At 40.3% G+C, this 24,009-nt stretch overlaps 1 protein-coding gene across 1 annotated transcript in view; it reads left to right on the top strand.

The window, feature by feature from the left end:
* Positions 1 to 4,521: 4,521 nt before the first annotated feature.
* The window catches only part of pdia5 (protein disulfide isomerase family A, member 5), a 175,103-nt gene continuing 155,615 nt past the window's right edge, over positions 4,522 to 24,009 (top strand). The window contains exon 1 of the mRNA XM_079563441.1: positions 4,522 to 4,608. Coding sequence (XP_079419567.1) covers positions 4,543 to 4,608 — 66 coding nt within the window. The 5' untranslated portion in view covers positions 4,522 to 4,542. The remainder of the gene's footprint in view (positions 4,609 to 24,009) is intronic.

The raw sequence follows: 24,009 nt of genomic DNA, 5'->3' as shown, positions 1-24,009 counted from the left end.
TTTTTTCGTCATTTTTTCGTCATTTTTCGTCATTTTTTCGTCATTTTTCGTCTAATTGTTGTCATTTTTTGGTCAAATTTTTATCACATTTTTGTCACATTTTTGTATTTTTTTTTGTCACTTTTTTGTCATTTTTTTTTTTTACATTTTTGTCATTTTTCGTCAATTTTTTGTCACTTTCTTGTCACATTTCCATCATTGTTTTCGTCTCAGTTCTGTCGCTATTTTCACACCTTTTTCCCAGAAGCTTTTGGATTGAGGTAAAGCCAAACTGGAGAAAATGTGCTTGGTTCAGCTGGGAGTTAAGGGGTTAAAAGGAAAGCATCCAAAAACAAAAATGAGAAAAACAACAATAACATCAAAAAACCCCTCAGAAAAACAAGAGACGAAAACACAACAAAAAAGTGATGAAAACACGCCAAAAAGCCACAAAAAAGTCATGAAAAAGCAACAAAAACATGACAAAAATGCAGCGACAACGTGACACAAAGCTACCATCACTTTTCTAGATTTCAGCTTTCAAATGAGGCATTACAGTGTTGCTCTCCAGTCAAGAAGCTTTTAGATTTGGGCAAGCCAAACTGGAGAAAATGCTCTGGGTTAAGGCGGGGGGTAAGAGGTTCACATATGTATTTGTGGAAGTGTCACATTTACGCTAATTTGGGCCAGGCTGACCAGAGTCCAGGGCTGTTTCTCAGTCCCAGTCCAGCCCCGACGGGGAGCGAACAGGGCGGTGTCTACAAAGCAGACGTCTAAAGGAAACCGTTTGAAATAAAGCTAATTGCGGAGCCACTCAATCACGGGCCAATTTGCTAATTGCCCCCCGAGTGCAGGGCCAATTCATTACAGCGCAGCGACAGACCGAAGTCTAAACAAATCATCGGCGTATACGGCTGCATGTGTCTTTTTCAGCGAAAAGGAAAGAAATCCATTGATAAACTGAGTAGATTTGAGCAGACGAGTCAAGCGGTGGCGCCCGAATGTGATGCTTGATGCTAATGTGGAGAAAATGAATTCCAGGGAGAGAGAAAATGAGGGGAAATAAATTGCAAAGCGCCATTTTCTCCTGTTTGGCTTTACCCCAATCCAAAAGCTTCTGGAAAAAAAAGGTGTGAAAATAGCGACGGAACTGAGACGAAAACAAGGATGAAGATGTGGCAAAAAGTGAGAAAACCTTGACTAAAAAGTGACGGAAAAAGGACAAAAACAGGACAAAAAATTTACAATAATTGTGACAAAAAATGTGGCAAAAAAATGACAAAAAATTGAAAAGAAAATTAACAAAAAATGTGACAAAAATGTGACAAAAATGTGACAAAAATGTGACAAAAATGTGATAAAAATGTGATAAAAAAATTGACAAGAAAATTAAAAAATTGACGAAAAAAATAAATAAATAAATGACAAAACATTGACAAAAAATGGACAAAAAATTGACAAAAATGTGACTAAAATGTAGCAAAAAAATGACAAAAAATTGAAAAGGAAATTAACAAAAAATGTGACAAAAATGTAACAAAAATGTGATAAAAATGTGATAAAAAATTGACAAAAAATTGACAAGAAAATTTAAAAAATTGACGAAAAAAAAAAAATGTGGCTAAAAAATTGACAAAATGCGACAAAAATGCGACAAAAATGTGACAAAAATGTGATAAAAATTTACAAGAAAATAAAAAAAAATGAAGAAAAAATGAAGAAAAAAAAGAGACAAAAATGTGAAAAAAAAGACAAAAAATGGACCAAAAAAGGACAAAAAAGTTACAAAAAAAAGTTACAAAAAGACAAATACATTATTGTTTTTATTACTTGGAGATTATTTGCATTCGTCTCTGTTTGCATAACGCTCGGTCCTTAGGCTGAGACAGGGTGCAGTCTGGGAAAAGGCTGCAGCTGCGTGGAGAAACACATTTGGATCGTGACGATGGAAGCCGGAGAAAGCCTGTGGAAAGAGAGGAAATGCAGACTTCATTCAAAGATACGACACCAGTTTCATCATAAAACCCCACACGTATAGTATAACGAAACACCATGTTGAATTGAAGAACATGTAAATGATCAAACCAAATCGGGGGTTCTTCAAAATGTTGCTAACACAATAAACCCCCCTAAAAAAAGTGATAAAAAAATGATAATTAAAATCTGTGCTCATTTGGCAGAAGTCGGAGGTGTTTACATGGACTCGAGTCACCTGGTTATTCGGCATATCCTGGTTATGACAGTATCCTGGATGCGATGTTTACATGTGTCAGAGAAACCAGGACACTCCTTGTTTACATGAGCAACTACAGTATCCTGGTTATTAGGCTCCAGAGAGGGGGCGGAGCTAATGGCAAAATGGAAAGGAGCGAAATACTGAAGCTATGTCGCTAACACGTGACTTTTTCTGACATTTATCTTGCACGGTGAAAAGAACTATCCAAGGAAGCACTTAAAACAGTAGATTTCTCTCCTAGCTTCAACGGCAGAACAAACTTAATTTGTTTGCAGCGCTGAATTCCACTGGAGATACCGCGGAGCAAAAAAAAAAAAGGTGTTTTTTAAGGTTACTTCAATGTTTAGTTGAAGATTCAAAGTTTTAAAAGCCCAGGTACCAGATAAAAGGCTGTAGGAAAGTTTTTTGCTCCTGCCATATCCGCTTCCAAAGTTTGCTGATGCTCAGAAATAGTGCCGTACAGAGTGACGTACCCTCCCCTCCTGATTGGTCCATCACAAGAAAACTCATCTCATTGGTCAAAGTGTTGGCACCAGGGATTCCTATTAGTTGCTGAGATCGGCAAAGGGAGGGACTCAAAAAAAGAAAAAAATCACTAACGTTACAAGAAATTGCAGGCGGTCAATTCTACACACCTAAAAAAAACCCTGTAAAACATTTAAACTTACAGACTATCACTTTAACCTCTTAACCCCCACCAGAACCGAGCACATTATCTCCAGTTTGGAATTATCCAAATCTAAAAGCTTCTTGAAAAAAGCATCACAACAGCGACAAAAATGAGGATGAAAATAGGCACACAGTAGACACAATAGCTGTGGGAAATTGATGATTTTTAGCTAATGTTATATTTTTTTATGAGTTTAATCTAATCTATGTGCTTTAATTTTCGGTTGAAACCAATCTTTTCACACGCACATCACTGTAACAACACCCCATTTCTTGCTCTTGCATTCTTTTGCTCAAACCTGTGGAGACGTTCGGTGCCCTCACCGGAGCTGTGAAAAATAACTCCATATAAGGCAACAGGAAGACACTTGTAGTGGAAAACTACTGAGAGAAAGCTTGATGACCTTGGCCCGAGCTCCACTCATTTCCTATCTCTTCGTGAACGTCACATTTTTTCTGATATATATTTGTAAGAGCGCAGTTAGACGGTGCCGTTTCCTGGGACGCCCCGTTCGAGCACCGTGTGTATTGTTCGGGACTTTAGCGTTCAGATAACCTGTGTTTAGAAATTGTAATTGTTATAGGGAATAAATCTTCTTTGACTAAAGCGACTGCATTCTGTTAGTTTCTCCTCAGACCTTGGATCAATGAACACGCTGGCGAGACCTTTTTGATACTTTAAACTTAACTGTTTAAATGTGTTTAAAATGAGTCAGACCTTATGTAAATTTAGAGTTTTGATATTTCCTGTGAAATCGCCCACACTGCTGAGTGTTACATGGCAGATCCATGTGCCTTTGCAACTGATCTGACTGACTTGCCCTTTTTTATGACTTCATCAGATGTCCTAACCTGAATACACAAGTGTTCTGTGTATATTACAGTGCATTTACATTTGTAATAATTGTGAATAAATACATTTTGTCATTTTAATACATTTACAACTTTTGCCTGTTGTTTTCAAATTACAACATACCCAAAATTGCATTTATGCCTGTTGTTGCGATTTGCAACATACCTAAAACTATATCTATACTATGTGCGACATGAAAATTTACAATCTCCACTTAATTTAGCATCAGCTTGAAAGCAAAAACACTGATAATATATTTTTTTTATATAATGGGAAATTAGTTCAGGCGTTAAGGGGTTAAAAAAAAAATGAAGGCACCTCTGTCAGTCTTTCTTTTCCACTGCCAAGGCATTCTGTAAAAGTATTAAAATCAAGAAAGTGTCATTAGTTGTAAGGGGATTGTTTAGCTAGCTGTATTAGCATATGTAAGTCACATGGTTTTATGTCCAATAAGCACTGAACAAAATAATGTATAGTCTTGGTAAAAAAAAAAAAAACTTTCTTGCCTCTATATCATTCTTTTTCTCTATAGAATCTGCAGGCACCTCTTTACAACCATGACACCTGCCATGTGGGATCAGGGACTGACTCTCATCCCTGAGTGGTGGAGTTGGTGGTGTCACAGCCCTCCCCATGTTACAACCACACCCGCTCCCCTATAAAGACATGTTTCCCCACATGCTGAGAACTCGGTGCTTGAACGCGCGCAGCCTCGCAAACGCGGAACTACACCTCCCACAATCCCCAGCCGCGTCCCGAAGCATCCACCCACTGCGCATGCGTATCCAGACGTGGCAACGGCATCATGGCCTCTCGGAACCGCCACGGGAGTCGGATGAGGGAGGCGAAAATGCTGCTTCTGTTGCTTCTGGTGAGTAAACCGACCCCCGATCCGCGTCTGGCGCTGACGCCCACGGCCCACCGGCTTCGTTCAACCCGGGTGGAGGCGCTTTTCTGTCGGCTACAGCCCTGCGTAAAGCGGGATAGTGCCCCTGCCTGCCGCCGCTATACGTGCAGCGCGTATCCTCCTCCTCTTTTTAGCCTTTGCACACTGACTGGATGTAGTTAAAAGTTGACAGCCCTTCACCGAACTTGGCGCTCGCATTCGGGGACATCCGACCAACCCGAGGCGCCGTGTCATGCGTGGAGCTCGCGTATTTCCCGATTTGTTTAGTATCAGACAGGGATTGTAAACGGGTTCCTCCCTCGTGAATGAATGATAAGCTCAGCCTTCGCTTGTAAACTTGTTTGAATGAGACGCCTGTTTCTTGCGGCGTCATTACGCGGCCGGAGTGGGGCTTTGTGGTGGTTATGACAGCGGTGATCCTCCACTTTTCACTCGCGCAGAGAACCGAGAGAAGCCGTAAACCGTGACTTTTTAAAACCACAGGCTTGTCCGCGCTCGTTACACGCCAGTTTGAGCCCGGCGCGTAATTGGGGGGATATAAACATGGCTAGTGCTGGGTCATTTTTTTTTTTTAGAGGCTTCTGGACTTTGGGAATAATCTTGCTGTGGATTATGCTGCTTGACCAAATTGTGCAATATTTTTAGGGTGGAATATGTTGGGATTTAGGATTACAGTTGCGAAATGTTTCATGTACGGATGATGGACATTTGGTTTGGACAGACACCCTTGGGTTCTTTGGGTGCAGATATGATGTACATGTGCTTCAATATGGTACAAATTAGGGCTGAGACGATCCACTTTTGTCACGATCCGATACTTCTCACGATACTCGGGGGGCCGATCCGATCCGTGTTGCAATACGGTGTTATGTTTACCGTAAAATGTGTAAAAAGAAAACAGTCGTGCGTCCAAAGTTTATAAACCGAATGCCATTTCACATTTATTGAAGTGTTAAAGGAATAGGCGACCGTTTTTACATACTGAGATATGTTCTTACCTGAGCTTTGACGAGTTCTTTAGGACCTGTCTGATCTTCACCCGTGCCTTCAGTCACGTAAACACAGCGCAGACGGCGTTAGCATTTAGCCTCTCCCTCTCTCCTCTATAGCTCCAAAACAGGTCAAGATAGAAGCTACCAAGCTCTTCCACGTTTTCCCTATTTAAATATGGTTACGTGAAGTGTGACACTACAAAGTATAATTACACAAGATTAAACAATGTGGATTTTCGAAATCCGCACAGTAATCTTCACTTTACTGTGCGGATGCCAAATTACTCCTGGTATTATTACGCCTTACAATATAGTTCCCCCTTTTATCCGCTTAGAAAATCCACATTGTTTAATTTTGTGTAATTATACTTAGTGGAACACTTCACGTAACCATATTTAAATAGGGAAAACGTGGAAGAGCTTGGTAGCTTCTATCTTGACCTGTTTTGGAGCTATAGAGGAGAGAGGGAGAGGCTAAATGCTAACGCCGTCTGCGCTGTGTTTACGTGACTGAAGATCAGACAGGTCCTAAAGAACTCGTCAAAGCTAAGGTAAGAACATCTCAGTATGTAAAAACGGTGGCCTATTCCTTTAAGTACGGATGGGACGATAAACAATATTATCGTTAATCGCAATAACAAAAAAAATCGTGATTATTGTGCGTGAAGATAATCGTTAAATCCATCAGACAACCAGTGCCGGTAACTTTACCGGGAGTGGGTACGTCTCCATGGAGATGTGAGTAAAGTCAGCAGTATTTAAGATTTCAGCAGGTTAGTTCCTCATCCAAATCCATTCTTTGTTTACCCAAATCAGAAATAGCATTTTCTGTGAGCTGCTCATTAGCTGCATGTTTTGTATTGATAACAACAGTATAGTCCAAAATGTTACACAGTGTGCCTTTTAAATACTTTATGTCTCACTCAATGTGACATTTACAGCAGACAATGAAGAGGAATATTTAATAATTTCTGCAGTTTCAGTGATTCTTTTAAACCATAAGCAAATATCGTGATAATATCGTTAATCACAATTATTTTGGCCAAGATAATCGTGACCCCAAATTTCATTTTCGTCCCATCCCTAGTGTTAAGATTGAAAAGTGCATTAACACAAAACGTAACAAAGTGCTGATAATGGAAAACAAAGGAAATGCCCCAAACACAAGTATTGAAAGTATTGCGATACTTGATCCGATCCGATATTTTGTCCCAGCCCTAGAAATGCAAGTCTACCTGTTTTAGTGATATATTATTGCATCATAAAGTTAATTCAGTTTTCTGTATAGCATAACGATAATTAGTTGCTGTCATTAATTACTTTTGCCTGAGGGACAAATAGTTCTTAAGCTTCATTGTAATAATGCAAACATTTATGAAGGTTAATTGGCTGAATGCTGATCGTCATCTATGTCCAAAGGGTGGGAACAAACTGCTTTCCAGTGAAGTATAGACACAGTATAAGGGCCAGGCGGGAGCTCTTGGGGACTGACTTTTCCCCTGGGCCACATATTGATTATTGTCGGCTTAGGCCTTACCCAAAGGTGTTGCATACAGACTACGTTAAGTTCAATGCCAACTTTGGATAAAACAGGATTATTTCACAAAGTTACAAGGCCGTGAAATCTCTTAAACCTTCACAATGTTGTGCTTGATAGGGACTTACAGATGGAGAATTCATTTGGTCTCCGCTAATATTTATTATATGAGGTCATATTGTACGGTCGAGCTAGGACATTTAGCTTTTATTTTCTTCCACCCACGGTTTAGCCACAACTTTTGGCTCTTTGGCGCCGCATGCTTTGACTTCTGATGTTCTTATTGTCATTCTGCTTATCAATATGACGCATGACTAAGATTGTTTAGTTCCTCCATCCTGATGTGTTTTAGTCAACTGGATGGCTCAGAACCAGTCGAGTAAGAAGACATTAACATGCTATGAAGATGTGCCCCGTCCTCCTATGGCTATACTTTAAAGTTTAGGTAATGCTCAGTCACATTCTCCACATTTAGATACGTGACCCTGCCCTTTTCACAACCCTATGATGTGACTTTACAAGCTAGCAACTAACTAGCGCAGTTTGCTTCGACGTCCTATGGCAGGGGTAGGCAATGTCAGGCCCGGGAGCCAAATCTGGCCCTCCAGGACAGAACCTCTGGCCCCTAAGATGATTTTGAGAAATATTATGATGCAAATAAGAGATCAAATACATGATAAAGTACTCTAAAAATGCAGTATTATTGAAATGTCCTGACTGAACATCCCACTCGGACATATATAACGTAAAACATAATTGAAATCGTAATCGAATTTCGTTCATACCCCGAGCTCTTATTATGTCAGTACCCGTTAGAAAAAAAGACCTTTGGACAGTCAGCTTTTACCGTCCAGGGTGCTAAACTCTGGAACTCTTTGCCTCCTGAGCTGAAACAGGACTTAGATCTGGGGGCTTTTAAAAATGAACTAAAACGTATTTTAAAAAGAGATCAAGTATGCAATCATTTTCGGTCTGCACTCAATGCACTTCCTTTGTGTAATGTCAGAATTAATTAATTGATGTTACTGTAAATGTATTTTTTGTACTTTCTGTGTGAATTTGAAAGGCCCTTCTAGGGACGGACATTGCAAATTAGCCATGGCTATAAATGTTGTAGTGTGGTACATGTTTATTGTTCACACATGTCCCTATCAAATAAATAAATAAATAAATAAATACAAATAAAACAGTGACCCAAAAGTGGGTCGCGGAACCATTTTCAGTGGGTCATGGGGGAACCTTTTTTATCTGAAACTGCATGGAAACACGCCAGAGTCTGTTAAAATGAATAATATTGGGCTGTTTTGATCTCTTAAAAGCATATCTACCGCTTGTTCAATTAAAAAATGGTTTAAAATAGGGCTGCTCGATTATTGAAAAAATAATAATCACGATTATTTTTGTCATAATTGAAATCACGATTATTCAAACGATTATTTGTTGCCTTTAAAAAAAATCCATCAAAAAAGTGACAAAAATCCATCAAAAAAGTGACAAAAATCCATCAAAAAAGTGACAAAAATCCAATAGAAAATGACAAAAATCCATCAAAAAAGTGACAAAAATCCAATAAAAAAAAGACAAAAATCCATAAAAAAAGTGACAAAAATCCATCAAAAAAATGACAAAAATCCAGCAGAAAAAAGACAAAAATTCAGCAAAAAAGTGACAAAAATCCAGCAAAAATAGTGACAAAAATCCATATGAAAAAAAAGACAAAAATCCAGCAGAAAAAAGACAAAAATCCAGCAGAAAAAGACAAAAATCCATCAAAAAAGTGACAAAAATCACAAAATTAAAAATTAGAAAAAAAAAATGTGAAAAAAAGTTTTTTTTGGAAAAAAAAAAGAAAAAAAAGAAAAAAAAATATAATCGATTTTTTGCGATTATGCTAATTTTGTAATCGTTTACTGTTGTAATCGAAATTTCGAGTAATTGCACAGCCCTAGTTTAAAATACAATATTTTATACGATATATGACAAATTACAGTTGTATTTGGGTCTTGGCTCGTCATCCGAGGGTAATAGCGGGTCCCGAAGCCAGAACCACTTGGCATTTGCAGAAAAAAAGTTCTTTACCTCCGGCTATAATGGTGAGGTTCGGCCCTTGGTGTTTTGGCAATGATGAAAACCGGCCCTCCACGACGCAAACTTGCCTACCCCTGTCCTATAGCGTAGAGGTCCCTCTGTTTTCCCATTAGTTTTCATAGAGGAGACAGTCGTGTTCATGAAGCGCTACATTTACGCCACCGCAGAATGCTTTGTTTCAATTTCCCCTGACCTTTTCCCTGTCAGACCCCCGCTGCGCTGCGCGGTTAGCGAACAAAGAACGTGTGGGTATCATGCAGTTTTAGTCTTTGCTTACACTCGCCATAAATATTCATATGCAAATAGTTGGATTTCTTCTAATGGTGGCGATATATTAGCCTGTCTGCGTTTTGCTCGTCCTTGAGACTAGAATTCTTCGGATCAACCTGCACCTTTCACAAAACCGTCTGTGTCGGTTTAGCTTTTGGGATTCATGGTGCTTTTGTGAGGTTGGTTTTTCGTTATGTAAGTCTCCTCATCGTTCTGTGCCGTCCTGGAGAGTGATCAAATGCTCTGATTTTAAATCGGGCGGCAAAGGTCACGCCACAGCAGGTAGTGACAGTCTCAACTCTCTACTCTCGATCTCTGAATAAAACCGCTGTGTTTTCATCCAATTTCACTCTGTGTTCCTGCCAAAAAAATGTCTTGAATGATATTGACGGTGATGCTGCTCTACCTTTTGCAACAGATATTGTAGCTGCTTGAGCGCAAATGAATCTTGTTAAAACATTCCCAAGTCCTTACATTTTCCCTGGCAATTAATCTGAATTAGAAAGCTTACATTTCTGTCTCTGTAGCTTCAATTCCAGTCGCTCCTATTTTACTTTGCTGCTCGTTTGAATGAAAACACTTTCGCCAAATTCGCCGATGATTAATTACCGTATCACTGAATAGTATTTGTTAACAGCTGGCGTGTCGAGAGGCCTGAATCTGGGTGGAGCACTCAAGTTTGTGAAATTTTAGCTGTTCTTTTTTCTATCGGGTGAGAAACTGTATCAGAGCTGTACAGTAAATCGCCAAATGATTGTTTCCGCAATATTTGTTGCCAAAAAGTCAATGAGATCTTCCATTTGACTGAGATTTACACTTTTTTGCTAACACAGCCTGAAACAAAGCACATGGTGAGTTAACGTTTGCATGACAGTTCAGTTTTTTTACTTACATTTTTCCTATTTAAGTTACATTTTTGCTCCAGTTTGGTCTGCATTTACTTTTTAACGTTTTTTTTTGACACAATAAACTCTCTGTTTGGAACGTTTCGGCTAACGTTTTCGGCTAACTAAGTTAGCCAGTGTAGGTTAAAGACTACTTCCTGTCAACATTTTTACATAAATTTAAAAAAATATAATCGTATTTAAAAAGTAGAAGAAAACATTTGTTAGCGTCAAATTAGCATTAGCCTTTAGCTTCATGATTAATACGTTTGTTAAGTGTAACGTCCGCTTTCGGGTCCCAGCAGAGCGGCAAATATGCGAGAAAAAAACAAAGAAACTCTTAAAAATAACAATCAATATTTCTGAAACTCAATGGAGAGTTACTGAACCTACTTATTTCTCAGACTCATTAGCCAAAAGTGCTGCTAAAAAAGTAATATTTACTAAAGTCACTACTTCCGGGGTTAGCGTAGCATTTTAGCATGTTTCTCTGCTAAAATGATGTAGCGATTTTGGTAAATATTACTTTTATAGCAGTAGGTGCAGCATGTTTGGCTAATGTGCCTGATAAATAAGTATGTTCAGCAACTCTCTATTGAGTTTCAGAAATATTCATTGTGGTATTGAAGTAGAGCTGTGACATCACTACTTAACTAACATACACAGTACATCCTGAGTAAAGTTTTTAATATGTTAATAGCCGCTTGTTTTCTGCCATGTACTGTTTTAATATTATTTCAGCAAGACATAACACAATATAAAACACAATTAAAACAACAATTTGATTATAAAAAAGTTGCGATTTTTGTTCAGGTTGAACAAATGGAAAATACTGTGTTCAAGGCGAGACACGGCAGGTGAAAGTATTGATTTTTCACGCAGTGGTCGAAGTGGAGATTTTTATCCGTTTTCCTCCCTTTACATCTTAGTTTTCATGTCAGATATAAAAATGATGATGTTTATTTTATGATGTTTTGTCTGCGAGGTGGGGGCAACCCGGAAGTAGCTGCTGCGCCGCGTAGAAAGGCCGTCTTTCCCGCGGGTTTTCATTCATAAATATTGACAGATTTTACATCCACGTGTCCTGCTAAGGGTCCCCGTGATGACGCTTTCACCCAAATATGGTATTTTTCCTCCTACGAGAGGCCTGGTCAGGCCTGGTGCGGAGAAGTCGGAGAGCGGGCCGAGCATGCGCACTCGCTACAAAACTTCAGGGCTGGTTTTCTCTGAATGAGAGAAGCCGCACTCGGGCAGAGCCTGAGCCCTTATAGAAGCTCCCACAGACTCCAAACTTTACAGTCTGAGACAAACAATATTTTGAAGGTTTTTTTCAGAAGGATTTTTTAATATCTAATTCCTAGCCTGATTTATTCAGCTTTGAAACCAAAAAAACAGGTGTAATTTGAGTTTTTACAGATTTTTTCACTGATGATTAGTTTATTGAAAAACTAAACAAAATATCCAAAATCCCTCTGAAAAAATCTTACTAATATGTCAATAAAATAAAACCATAACATTTAATCTGGCTCAATTCATTATTTTGATTTTGTTGCCCAAAATATAGGCAATTTTGGCCATTTTAATGCTCAAAATGCCTTATTTTTATGTGAAAACATAAAATGACAGAATAAATGCAATAATTTTTTTTCTCATATTTATATCTGTAATGTTCAGCAAAAGTTTCAAATTGATATCTCTACATTTTTTTTTTTTCCCTATTCACCTGCAGTGTCTCGCCTTAAGCGGTTTCGTAAAATATCCCAATAATACAGTTACAGTTACAGTGCAATGTTCAAGGCAGGTATCAGATCTGCTTATTTTTCTCATATTGTTCAACTGTACCGTGCTTTCCCCTTTATAAAGCAACCATCCAAGTTATTATGGCTCTACTGGCGCCATAATCGATATTGTCCTTATGTTGTTGAGGCCTTCACACTGTAAGCACGGAGGATATTGATTTTAAAAGCGCACTTCATTGGCGTGTTTTCAACAGGACAGACGCTGTACATGCTCGCTCAAGGGCAGTAGTGTTGCCATTGTAGGTAACTGTTCACGTCTTCAAGTCTTCAAGAAAAATGTAGTATATCAGCAGCTGTAGCTAAATGGAAGCTTATTCAGGTGCTCTCCAAATGCAAAATATAAGCTAGCGCAGCGTGGCTCTAAGTAGTCAACCATAAACCTTTGTCTTGGCAGCGGACACTCGAGCTGAGAGTTGATTGTACACTGCAGATTCTGTTACAGATTGTGTAATGTAGACGGTTCTGTGGTTTTCGATACTGTGTCACTCAACCTACTTTTTTTAATCTTTCCTGGACGACTAGTCAAGCAAAAGTACATGGTGCGTGGGTCAGGTGAGGGTGAACCAATGGCGTGCTGGGATATCAGGAGAGTCGGGACGTTTCCCAGTGGGCCAGAAGACAAAAAATATCAATTAATAATGTCGTGGACCTTAATAGTGGGTAACTGGGCTGCATCAGGAGCCTGAGCTGCTGTTTTATTGTCAGGTTCTGGAATGTGATGATGTCACAGTACCGTGTGGGGGACAGGAGCCGGTTGTTCCTATTAAAGCAGTACTAATTAACTCCTCCCCCTAGAGGCCATAACCGCAACTGCAGGTGTCGTAGCAAGTTACGATTTTATAACTTATTAATTGTCTTGGAGAATAAATACTCCGCTGACAGAAAAGGCGAAGGGAGAGAGGGTTACTGTGCATCCAATTATACAACGGAAATAATTTTTTTCACTCAAACTTGGCTGTAAATACTGTTTAAAGTGACGCTAGCCCGCTGTTAGCTTTGCCCGTTAGCATGTTAGCTTCTTCTTCGTGATTTCATTAGTGTGTATTGCTTTCTCCGGACCGGTGGCAGTCAAGTTGCAAACATGGTTTTGTGGCCAGAGACACCAGGGGGAGATGAAAGACCCTCCAATCATCCCATAAACACTTGTATTACCCCCACAGGGACTACGGAAAGGATTTATTAAGGTAAACACGTTACTTAGTACTGCTTTAACTGCATTACACTTTCACAAGTACTATCTAAAAAGAAAATGTTACAAATTACACAAGACTGGGTTCATGATGTCCCTGTACAACGCCGATAAGCTCCTCAGAAACAAAATAATTTTAGCTGCCCCAGTGCCCCCCCACCTGTATTATTATAGGCCTTTAGAATGCTGTGAAGTAGGGATGTCACGGTTACCGGTGTAGCGGTAAACCCCAGTAAAAATGTTGACAATAATAATTACCGTCTTGTTTTTGAAAAAATATGTTACCGCGGTGGATTACGGCGCCCGCGGTTTAGGCAAAGTGAGCCTCATGAGGCGCCGTCTCCCCTGCTGAAGCTGCCGCAGGCGCCTCTGTAGCTACAACCAAAACAAAACTTTCTCGAAGCTGGAATCATGTCCGAGACGACAGCGCAGGATCAGCCTCAGAGACCGAGCCTGAAGTCTGGACATGTTTTGGGTATTTAAAAAAGGTGAAGGACAGTTGATAGAGACAGTTTTCCTGTTTGTGGAGCATGCAGGAAAAAGTGTCTCTAAAGGCATGGATCTATTAGCTCTATAGCAGGAAGCTAACGTTAGCGCTTTAGCTGAAATGCTGATGTGGGACTTTGGGTTGAGGGAGAATGTAACAAGTCGCCCCATAGTGCGGCTGCAGCGCCACCGCCAGCATAAGCCGTGTCCGATATAGACGGTTTATCTTGTTCAAAAATATTCTTCTTCGTTTCTGGCTATAAATAGTACATGTAATACCCTCGAAACGATCAACAACACATCGTTATAGTTCCTTTACTTTGATGTGAAAAGTTGCACATGTCTGTATTTTTTTATGTGATAAGCACTGTTAAACTTTTTTGAAACTATTTCAGTTTGTGTAGGACTGTCAATGCTTTCTGAACATATTAACACACATTAAAAAAAATACCGTGATAAAACCGAAAACCGTGATAATTTTGGTCACAATAACCGTGAGGTAAAATTTTCATACCGTGACAGCCCTACTGTGAAGTCACCTGAAACCCAGCAGTACATAAATGAAGTTACATATTTGTTTTTTTTTGTCACATCTATAAACAAATGGATTCAGGAATAACTTTTGCATCATGCTTTTCATTCATTCATTCATAAAGTCATTCAAGTGAGTTCAAGTTGGTGCTGTAATAACAAAAGTGCCTGCGTAAGTAAAGAAGTGGACAGAAAATAACAGCAAGTTCTGCAAAAAGAAAGTGACCATTTGAGACCAGGTGGATAAATAATACATTTCATTTGCATAACGCTGTCTGCTGACTGTGGAGACGCATCAGGCCCAGATAATGTGCGTAGCGGCCCATGTGAAAGGGGAAAGTGACGTTAGCTGGTTCCGATCCTACGACTTCTGACTCATAAAGCCAATGCCCTTCGAGGTGAGCTAAAATTCAGGAGGATGTGGGCCAAAATGGGGTCCCTGTACATCCCTGTAGTGCACTGTGAGGAACAGGCGATCAATTTAGGATTCAGTTGGTTAGATCATAATCAAAACTAAACCTTTTATATCGCCTTAAGTTGCTCGAAGTTTTTTGGTTTTCTGTGACCTATATTGCAGTATATTGTGCATTTTTGTAATATGGATATTATGTCAGTTAATATTGCAATAATTTGGCAATCTATTTGGTCGTCATATAAGATACCTCTATTTACTAATACTTACTAATTACTCTATTTACTATTTAATTGTTTGCACATTTCCTGTCTATTCTGCACACCCTGAGTGTTTCTGAGAGCTGAACATGGGAGTTTCTCTTTTGTGAGCTCAATAAAGGCTGTCTTATCTTATGTATTGTGTATCCCCAGCTACACAATAGCTAGGGCTCCTAGTAAGTATTGTTTAACTACTAGGAGTTCCCAAACTACTTGGGCAAATAGGTACCACCCAACTTTCTCTGCAACAACTTGGCAAACATATAATGCTTTGCCAACCAGGAACTTGCTACCATACTTCCATCTCTGATATCCAAGCGGGTACGCTGCTAATTGATTGCTCCCCCGTTCCTTTGCATCCATAAATCATGCTTTTATTTACGCACTCCTAAACATCTCGCTATCAGCCGCGCTACAGCCCTTACCTGCTCAGCTCATTAGTTTAGTCCAATCTCAGAGCAGTCAGTGAGATTTGTGCTGATACAGAGTGTCCTAAAGAACTGGATGCTATTTATTAAGCTGCAGTTTGCAGTGGCAGATGGAGGCTGTGGGCTCTCACTATAGGCCCGGGCACCTGCTGTTGAGTAAGCATCGCACTTTTATAGCAACGTGACCAAATGTACAGTGCCCCTCAACAGATTAGGAAGGTCAGGAGGAACACTGTTTCTCACAGTGTTCCGGCATTTCCCCTGAACAAGTCTGTAGCTTGGATTTCAGTTGATCTTTTTCAGTAACTCTGCATATGTCAGATTATCCCTTAGCCCTGCACATGTAATTTATTCTTATAAGGTACAATGCTCGTATAGAAAGCTGTATTTGCATTAGTTAAACAGCACGTGGTGGCATATGAGAGATAGTATATAAGCTTCATCTGCATTTCGACTCCACACAACGTACAGAGGATACAGTCAGTGTCAGACCCTAGCATGAATATTGATGAGTGTGGTCCAAAGGCTGAATTATGAATTCAGAAAACAGATCTTTGTACTCATTGTTGGAGATAAATTCACACTCAAACAGTTTCATTTGTAAATGTCACGAGGAGATGGTTTAGCATTGACAGTGACTGCAACTGTTACTGTAAAGGCTGGATAAAATATCTTGCATGTATTTTTTTTAAAAAGGACGCAGCGGTTGGTGCTTGTGCTTCACAGTGAGAAGGTCCCGGGTTCGATTCCCACCTGGATGGGGCCTGTATGGAGTTTGCATGTTCTCCCCGTGTCTGCGTAAGTTTCCTTCGGGTACTCGCTTTCCCCTTGTACAACAGGTGAATCCTCCAGCCAGGTGATTCTGACCACTGGCTCCACATCTGGAGATGAGTCCCCGGGTGCAACGCTGCTGTCGCCCACTGCTCCTTACTTGATGCCCCACCAGCATCGAAGGATGGGTTTAATGGAAAATTTCCCTCTAGGGACAATGAAGTACCTTAACCATAACCTTATATATTGCAAAACAACACTTGGGCGACAATGGTTCAGATAATAGAGTGGGTCGCCCAATAACCGAGATATTGTCATGTCCTTGGGCAAGACGCTTCAACCATTTAATACGATTTCTGTAATCCCAGCTTCAGGCTATCCACACAAAGACGCAACGGATATGGAGTGAGCTCAGTAAATGTGTGCATCCACAGGAAGCCTGTCATGTGTGTAAAACCGCTGTGATTCATCTTCCAGGCCTGTGTGTGGCGCTGTGACGCTACCACAGATAATAGAATAAGACTGTAGGAACATTTTGGAAAGTAAACAGTAACGCGCTGTGAAAATGAAACTGCTTCATGGATTTATGATGCACAGAAGAGACGAGGTGAATTAATTCTTCAGAGTCACGGGACTAAGGCAGAAATGCTGGTGAGCGGACTTTTACTGTCGATCCAAAAACACAGACTGAACCGAGGCCGACTCTGCAGTATTTTTCTCCTCGTCACCTGTGGCTCACGGTGGAGCAGAGGAAAACTCATATTAAGGTCAGTAGATTATAGATAACGTACGACGCTGGCGCTGTGATGTGAGCGTTCAAGTTGTGGAGACGCCGTAACAATGGAGTCACGGAAACAGATCTGTCCACTCTGGGACCTGGTTTGGAGAACGTTTGTTTGCAGACCCCCAATGTGGCGGTTTCATGTGGATGATGCACTGGATTGATCTAATGCCTCTAGTCCCGAGCTTGACTTTGTGTGTACAGGGCCTTATTCAAAAGTGCCACAAAAACATAGGGCTGTGCAATTCATTGAAATTCAATTACGATTTTGATTATTACACTGAACGATTACAAAATTAGCATAATCAATTTTTTTTTTTTAAAGGGATATTTCAGGATTTTTGACATAGGGCCTCATTTCCTAGTTGATCAGTGTTGCTGGTACCTGGAGATCTTTTTTTTTTGTAATTCATGCATTTCTTATGTTTGATGAGTTGTGTGGCGCTAGGCTAATGCAAGGCTAGCACATTTCTATGGTATCAGCTAGCCTGCATTAAAAACAGATAACTAACCATATAAATGTCTGTGTCGATAGAGTAATTTTAACCATTTTGCATTTAAAATACCCTATATTTGAGCAGCATCAGTTTCATGGTTGTATAAGCTACGCGGCGGCGGAGTGATCTGCTAGAAAATAGTCCCTCAAAATGCGATCATTCATGTGATGCAGGTCAGTTATATTCCAAACATGATTCTATGGACACAGACATTTATATGGTTAGTCTGGTGTTATAAGTGATTTGCCTCAGGTGCTCTGTGGAGCGGGTCACACTGTTTTTAATGCAGGATAGCTGATACCATAGAAATGCGCTAGCCTTGCATTAGCCTAGCGCCACGGAACTCTTGGTAAATGGTCTGGGGCGACGGTGGCGCAGATGGTAGAGCGGGTCGTCACGTGATCGGAGGGTCGGTGGTTTGAATCCCGCCTCCTGAAGGTGCAGACTGTCTTTGTGTGTCCTTGGGCAAGACACTTCACCCTCCTTGCCTCCAGTGTCTGCGTGCATTGGAGTATGTATGAGAGAGTGAATGGGTGAGTGGATCCTCGCTGTAAAGCGCTTTGAGTGCCTCATGTAGGTGGAAAAGCGCTATATAAGTTGAGACCATTTACCAATTATTTCACGGCGCTGGGATTATTTTCCCGTCGCATTTCACCTGCCATGGCTCAAGCTTTTGCCTGACATAAAAACAAACAGCGCTGTGTGATGATGTCATCAGGCCGCGCTGCTCAGTTTGCTTGCGCAGGTGTGAGGGCTGGCCAGCAGGGGGCAGGTGTGAAACAGAGACCTCTCCTTAATCGAGGCAAACTTGAAATCATTTGTACTTTTATGACTGTTCAGAAAATATTAAGCAGAGTTATTTAAATTTAAAGGCAACAAATCGTTTGAATAATCGTGATTTCAATTATGCGAAAAATAATCGTGATTATTATTTTTTCAATAATCGAGCAGCCCTACAACATGCTCATGAACTTGGCAGAAATACGAATCCCTTATGAACAACAACCGACTACAGTACAGGTATAGAAAAGACATATCCTCTGTAATTACACTCAACAGATCTAACCACCTGTTAATAATATATCTACTACTCACTGTCGGTGAGTCTATGACATACATAGTTAGCTGCATGTAATCAAATCTCCACCAACCCTCAGCAGTGTTCATTGCCTGTGATACGATCAGTTATAAAAGAAGAGCAATAACGTCTTTGTGCGAGATGTGAGGCGAGCGCGATAAGTGACACATTTTGAAAAAGGTCAAGTGTTTCATATCCGCGAAGACGGGAACGAAAAAAAAAAAAAAAAACCTCCCCAAATACGAAGCGACAGTGAGCTACGAGCCGATAAGTGCGCGGCGTTTTATTAAGGACGGCGTGATGTGAGCTGATAAAAATAGTTTTATTATCCGGCTGGAGGAGGCATCAGTTTGAATATGATTTATTGCAAGATGATCACACTTCCAGCGGAGAAATTAGAGCTGCAAAGAACACGGTCTAATCTGTAAGGCTTGCCATAAGGGCTGGGGGGGAAAAAAAAGTGCTGTTTGTTCCGATCCCAAATCAAGAGAAGGAGAGGGAGATATGGATCTGAAAATGAATTACCAAAGCCAAATGACGTTGATGAATGAATAGGTTCAGAGTCGTCAAAGAGAAAACCCACCATGTTTTGGGGAAGCAGAAAAAGTTCCCATCAAGTCCAGTACTCAACACCCTGGAGAAGGCTTTTTTGTTGTTGTTGTCTCTTTGTAAATTAACACCCAGCACACAACGCTTATTAAAATGTATAACTTTTGAGTTGAAAGTGCCAGTGAATCCGGACTAGGGGTGGGAAATATGCCATAAAATTCAGAATTTCGTCGGGCAAAGACTATTTTTTATTTTGTCACGATTCATGCAGACTGGCTGGCATCTTTATGTTGCCGTTAGCTATCTGCTGCTGCTCAAGTGAATTATTTAATCGGCATGTCAGTAAGCGTGTTTGTGCAACAGAGCAGCAAAACAAACCAAAACATACAGAAACACAATATGACAAGATCACCAAAATAGCGTTTCATCGCAGGGATCATCAGAGGACAATACCGTCTTTATTGTTAATATGTTCGGCTTTAACCGCGACTCTATTGTTAAAGTAATAATGATGTCTTACACTTGTGTTGTGCACTGCTCCGTGGTCATTATTCATTAATTCCATACTCGGTCGTGAGAAGCTACGATTGTTGTTGTTCTTGGGTAGACTGACCGAAGACTGACCACCACCATTCATTCACTTACAAACTATGTTCATACAGGCGGCGGGTGAAGTGTCTTGCCAAAGGACTGCTAACTACCTGTTCTGTGTTCTTTTTTATGGTCATGTTTTATATTATGACTTTGGTACTCATGTCTATACTCACTGTTTTACACTGTCTGGTAATATCTGAAGCAGTGGGTACAGTCGGTATTACATGATTCATTACAATCACCTATTTCTATACAGGGGAATCGTGATGCATCATCAATTAGTTTATTGTTATGTGTGCAGGGTAATATATCATTATAATTTATCATTTAAATGTATTGTATTTTTGTTTGAGCGTAATGAGATGTCACATGACCTTGCCACTCATCAGTTAAAGAGGGGGTATTATTCTTTTTTCAGTCACACAGCACCAGTCTATATCACACTACAATGATGACCAAACCTTCTGTTGGTCTGTAAATGCAGTAAATTAGAATAACTGCCTTGGCCTTGTATAAAATTGCTCTCTCAAAATGGCTGTAGTGAATGTCTTGAAATAGGCCTCTGTCTCTTTAAGAACCTCTGAGCCTTTCCGACAAGCCCCCTCCACACGCTGTCTGTGGCATCAGTGGGGAGGGGGTTCTGCTGAGGAGCAGTGGTTGGTTACTCGGCTGGTGACGAAAGCTCGGAGGCGTCTCCAGGAGGTGGGGGCGTTCCTAGGAGGACTCAGGCAAACCGATCCCTAAAATGGCCGCCATCAGAGTTTTTACAGATTACTCAAAAATACGTGAATGTGCCAAGGCAACACTTCAGGCGTGTTTTTAATGAGGGAATGACATAATAACATGATGGAAAGCTTGAAAAAGTCAATTTTGCATAATACCCCCCCTTTACATTTGTCGAAACGTGTAGGCTTGTCCATATAGAATATAGGACTTTTCATTTTTCTAAAAGAGAGCGCCTCAGAAGCTTTCTTGCCACTTGTATTTATTTTTGTATGGTACATGTCTTATGCAATATCCTGCTATTTTCATCCCCTGTTGGTTGTGATGAGAAAGTGCAAGATAGGACTGAAACAACTAGTCAATTATTGAAATAGTTGACAATTATTTTACTAATCGAAGAATTGTTTTCTGGTAAATGCAGACTCAAGTAGAGCAATGACATTAAAATATTTTTTTTTTCCTTGAAAACTTCCCTGTTTTTTAATAATTATGGTTGTAGTATTTTTATTTTTTATTTAAAGGGGGGGTATTATGCAAAATCGACTTTTTCAAGCTTTACATCATGTTATTATGTCGCTCCCTCATTAAAAACACGCCTGAAGTGTTGCCTTGGCACATTCACGTATTTTTGAGTAATCTGTAAAAACTCTGATGGCGGCCATTTTAGGGATAGGTTTGCCTGAGTCCTCCTAGGAACGCCCCCACCTCCTGGAGACGCCTCCGAGCTTTCGTCACCAGCCGAGTAACCAACCACTGCTCCTCAGCAGAACCCCCTCCCCACTGATGCCACAGACAGCGTGTGGAGGGGGCGTGTCGGAAAGGCTCAGAGGTTCTTAAAGAGACAGAGGCCTATTTCAAGACATTCACTACAGCCATTTTGAGAGAGACATTTTATACAAGGCAGTTATTCTAATTTACTGCATCTACAGACCAATAGAAGGTTTGCTCATCATTGTAGTGTGATATAGACTGGTGCTGTGTGATTGAAAAAAGTATAATACCCCCTCTTTAATAAATATCTGTCTGTGTCTCATCCAATCAGAAAGCAGAATTGCCTCTAAAAGCCTCTTACAAACACTCGAAGTTTACTCCAGCAACATGTCCTCCAATGGCGTCACTTTAGCTTCATATGGTAAAAAGTTTTCATAGCCAAGCGATTAATCGGGTAATTATAAATAAAATAATCGATTACCAAAATAATCGACTAATGGCCTTCAGAGATCAGACGAGAATCCCAATCTGGTCAAAGCCGCCTCTCTGATTGAGTGAACTTCATGTAATCCAGTCTGATCGAAGGATTCTTATGAAATCATCTCGTCTTATTATTAACTTGTGATCCAGATTAAGTTTGTGTGCAGCAACGCGAGCACACACTGTCTGCTCCCTGGTCCAAGTCAATAGCTCGATGGTGGTTTAATGAGTTGTTGTAGCCTCCTATTAATCACCGTTAGAGACGGTGGCTGCGCTCATACGTGTTTTTGTGAATGAGGTCATATCTTTACTGTGAGTGTCTATGGGCCACATTTCACACGGCAACATCTGGCGGTGCTTGATACTGTGATTCATCAGCACCTCGTCCGGGTTTATGGGCTCGCACCGGAACGCACTCTGCCATAAATACATTGTGTCTCTGTAGGGACTTCAGCGCCGCACGGTTTGCATTTTTGTTTCTGCTTTTCTGTTGTTTGCATTAATTGGGCTTGTGTGTTTTTTTAACTCTTTATTAAATAATTAAAGCTGTGTATTGTGCCAGGCAAAGATGGATCTGTGAAAAAATGATACAACTGAAACAAAGTAACAGACCTTGCTAATGTTGTCATTGATGTTGCTGCTCAGTATAATTAGAAGTTAACCAGGGCAGGCGAGATGTGGTTCTGCTGGTCTGAGAGGCCCCTCCCTGCCCAGCAGACTCTTAAAACCTCGTCTTTTAAAGCATCTCACAGCTTTGGATGCAACACCTCAACAACAAAGTCCACGAGTTAGGGCAGCTGGGGGGGGGCGTGTTGGTTGGGGCTACTGTCCTCTCCTAACTGACCCACTCCACACCCTGGCTTTTTAATGCACCACACTATATAGGGCAAAAAATAAAAAAAAATAAAACAACCAACACTTGTACATAAAAATATCGTAGTGGCAATAGTAATGACAACACATGTTTTATCAAGATCTCTGTGTCTAGTAAACAAGATTCCATTTAATCTCTGAATATTAAATATGCCTGTATAACGGTATAATATTGTAATATTATAATATTACAATAGCAATATCTAGGATGTCATCAAAAATAATAAAGCAAATAATTGTAATGATGGTAATAACAGTCATAATATTAATAATAATAACAAATGCATCTGTTTGTATGATCATAATTCTCATTTTGATGTTTGCAAAAGCATAAATGTACATCTTAAACACAGTTGTATGTGAATGGGTTTGGAAAATCGAATACATTAATTTTCTTATTTTCTTGTTACTTGTTTAGTATCCAATAGGAAATGTGAGCTATGGAGTCCATGCGTTCCACTGACGAGGAGAAAAATACTGCAGGGTAGGGCTGTCACGGTATGAAAATTTTACCTCACGGTTATTGTGACCATAATTATCACGGTTTTCGGTATTATCGCGTTTTTTTCTTTAATGTGTGTCAATATGTTCAGAAAGCATTGATAGTCCTGCACAAACTGAAATCGTTTCAAAAAAGTTTAACTTATTTATGCTTATTACATAAAAAAAAAAAAATCAGACAAAGCCTTATGAAAAGTGCAACTTTTCACATCAAAGTAAAGGAACTATAACGATGTGTTGTTGATCGTTTCGAGGTATTACATGCACTATTTATAGCGGCAGAAACAAAGAAGAATATTTTTGAACTAGATAAACCGTCTATATCAGGAAAATTGTTCTCAGTTTGTTTCCTTCCAGTGAGCCTTCGCTTTGCAGGTTTGGGAAAATGCCTCAGACAGTGATTATTGTTAAATTCATAAAACTGCGGCGAGAGGGAATCTGCCACTGGGAGCCCCGTAACGCATTGTGCCATTGTGCGGAGGTATCCGGACACGGCTTATGCTGGCGGTGGCGCTGCAGCCGCACTATGAGGCGACTCGTTACATTCTCCCTCAGCCCAAAGTCCCACATCAGCATTTCAGCTAAAACGCTAACGTTAGCTTACTGCTATAGAGCTGTGGGAGACGGTCACGCTAACGTTAGCTTACTGCTATAGAGGGAGACGGTCACGCAGGAGAGTCAGAGGTTCGAAGTCTCGCTGCTTTAGAGACACTTTTTCCTGCACGTTCCACAAACAGGAAAACTGTCTCTATCAACTGTCCTTCAGCTTCTTAAAATACCCAAAACATGCCCAGACTTCAGGCTCGGTCTCTGAGGCTGATAGATCCTGCGCGCTGTCGTCTCGGACATGATTCCAGCTTCCAGAAAGTTTTGTTTTGGTTGTAGCTACAGAGGCGCCTGCGGCAGCTTTAGCAGATGAGACGGCGGCTCA

This window comes from Gobius niger, assembly GCF_951799975.1.
Source record: "Gobius niger genome assembly, chromosome: 9".
In the NCBI taxonomy this organism is placed as follows: domain Eukaryota; kingdom Metazoa; phylum Chordata; class Actinopteri; order Gobiiformes; family Gobiidae; genus Gobius; species Gobius niger.
This window is presented reverse-complemented; position numbering and strand designations above follow the sequence as displayed.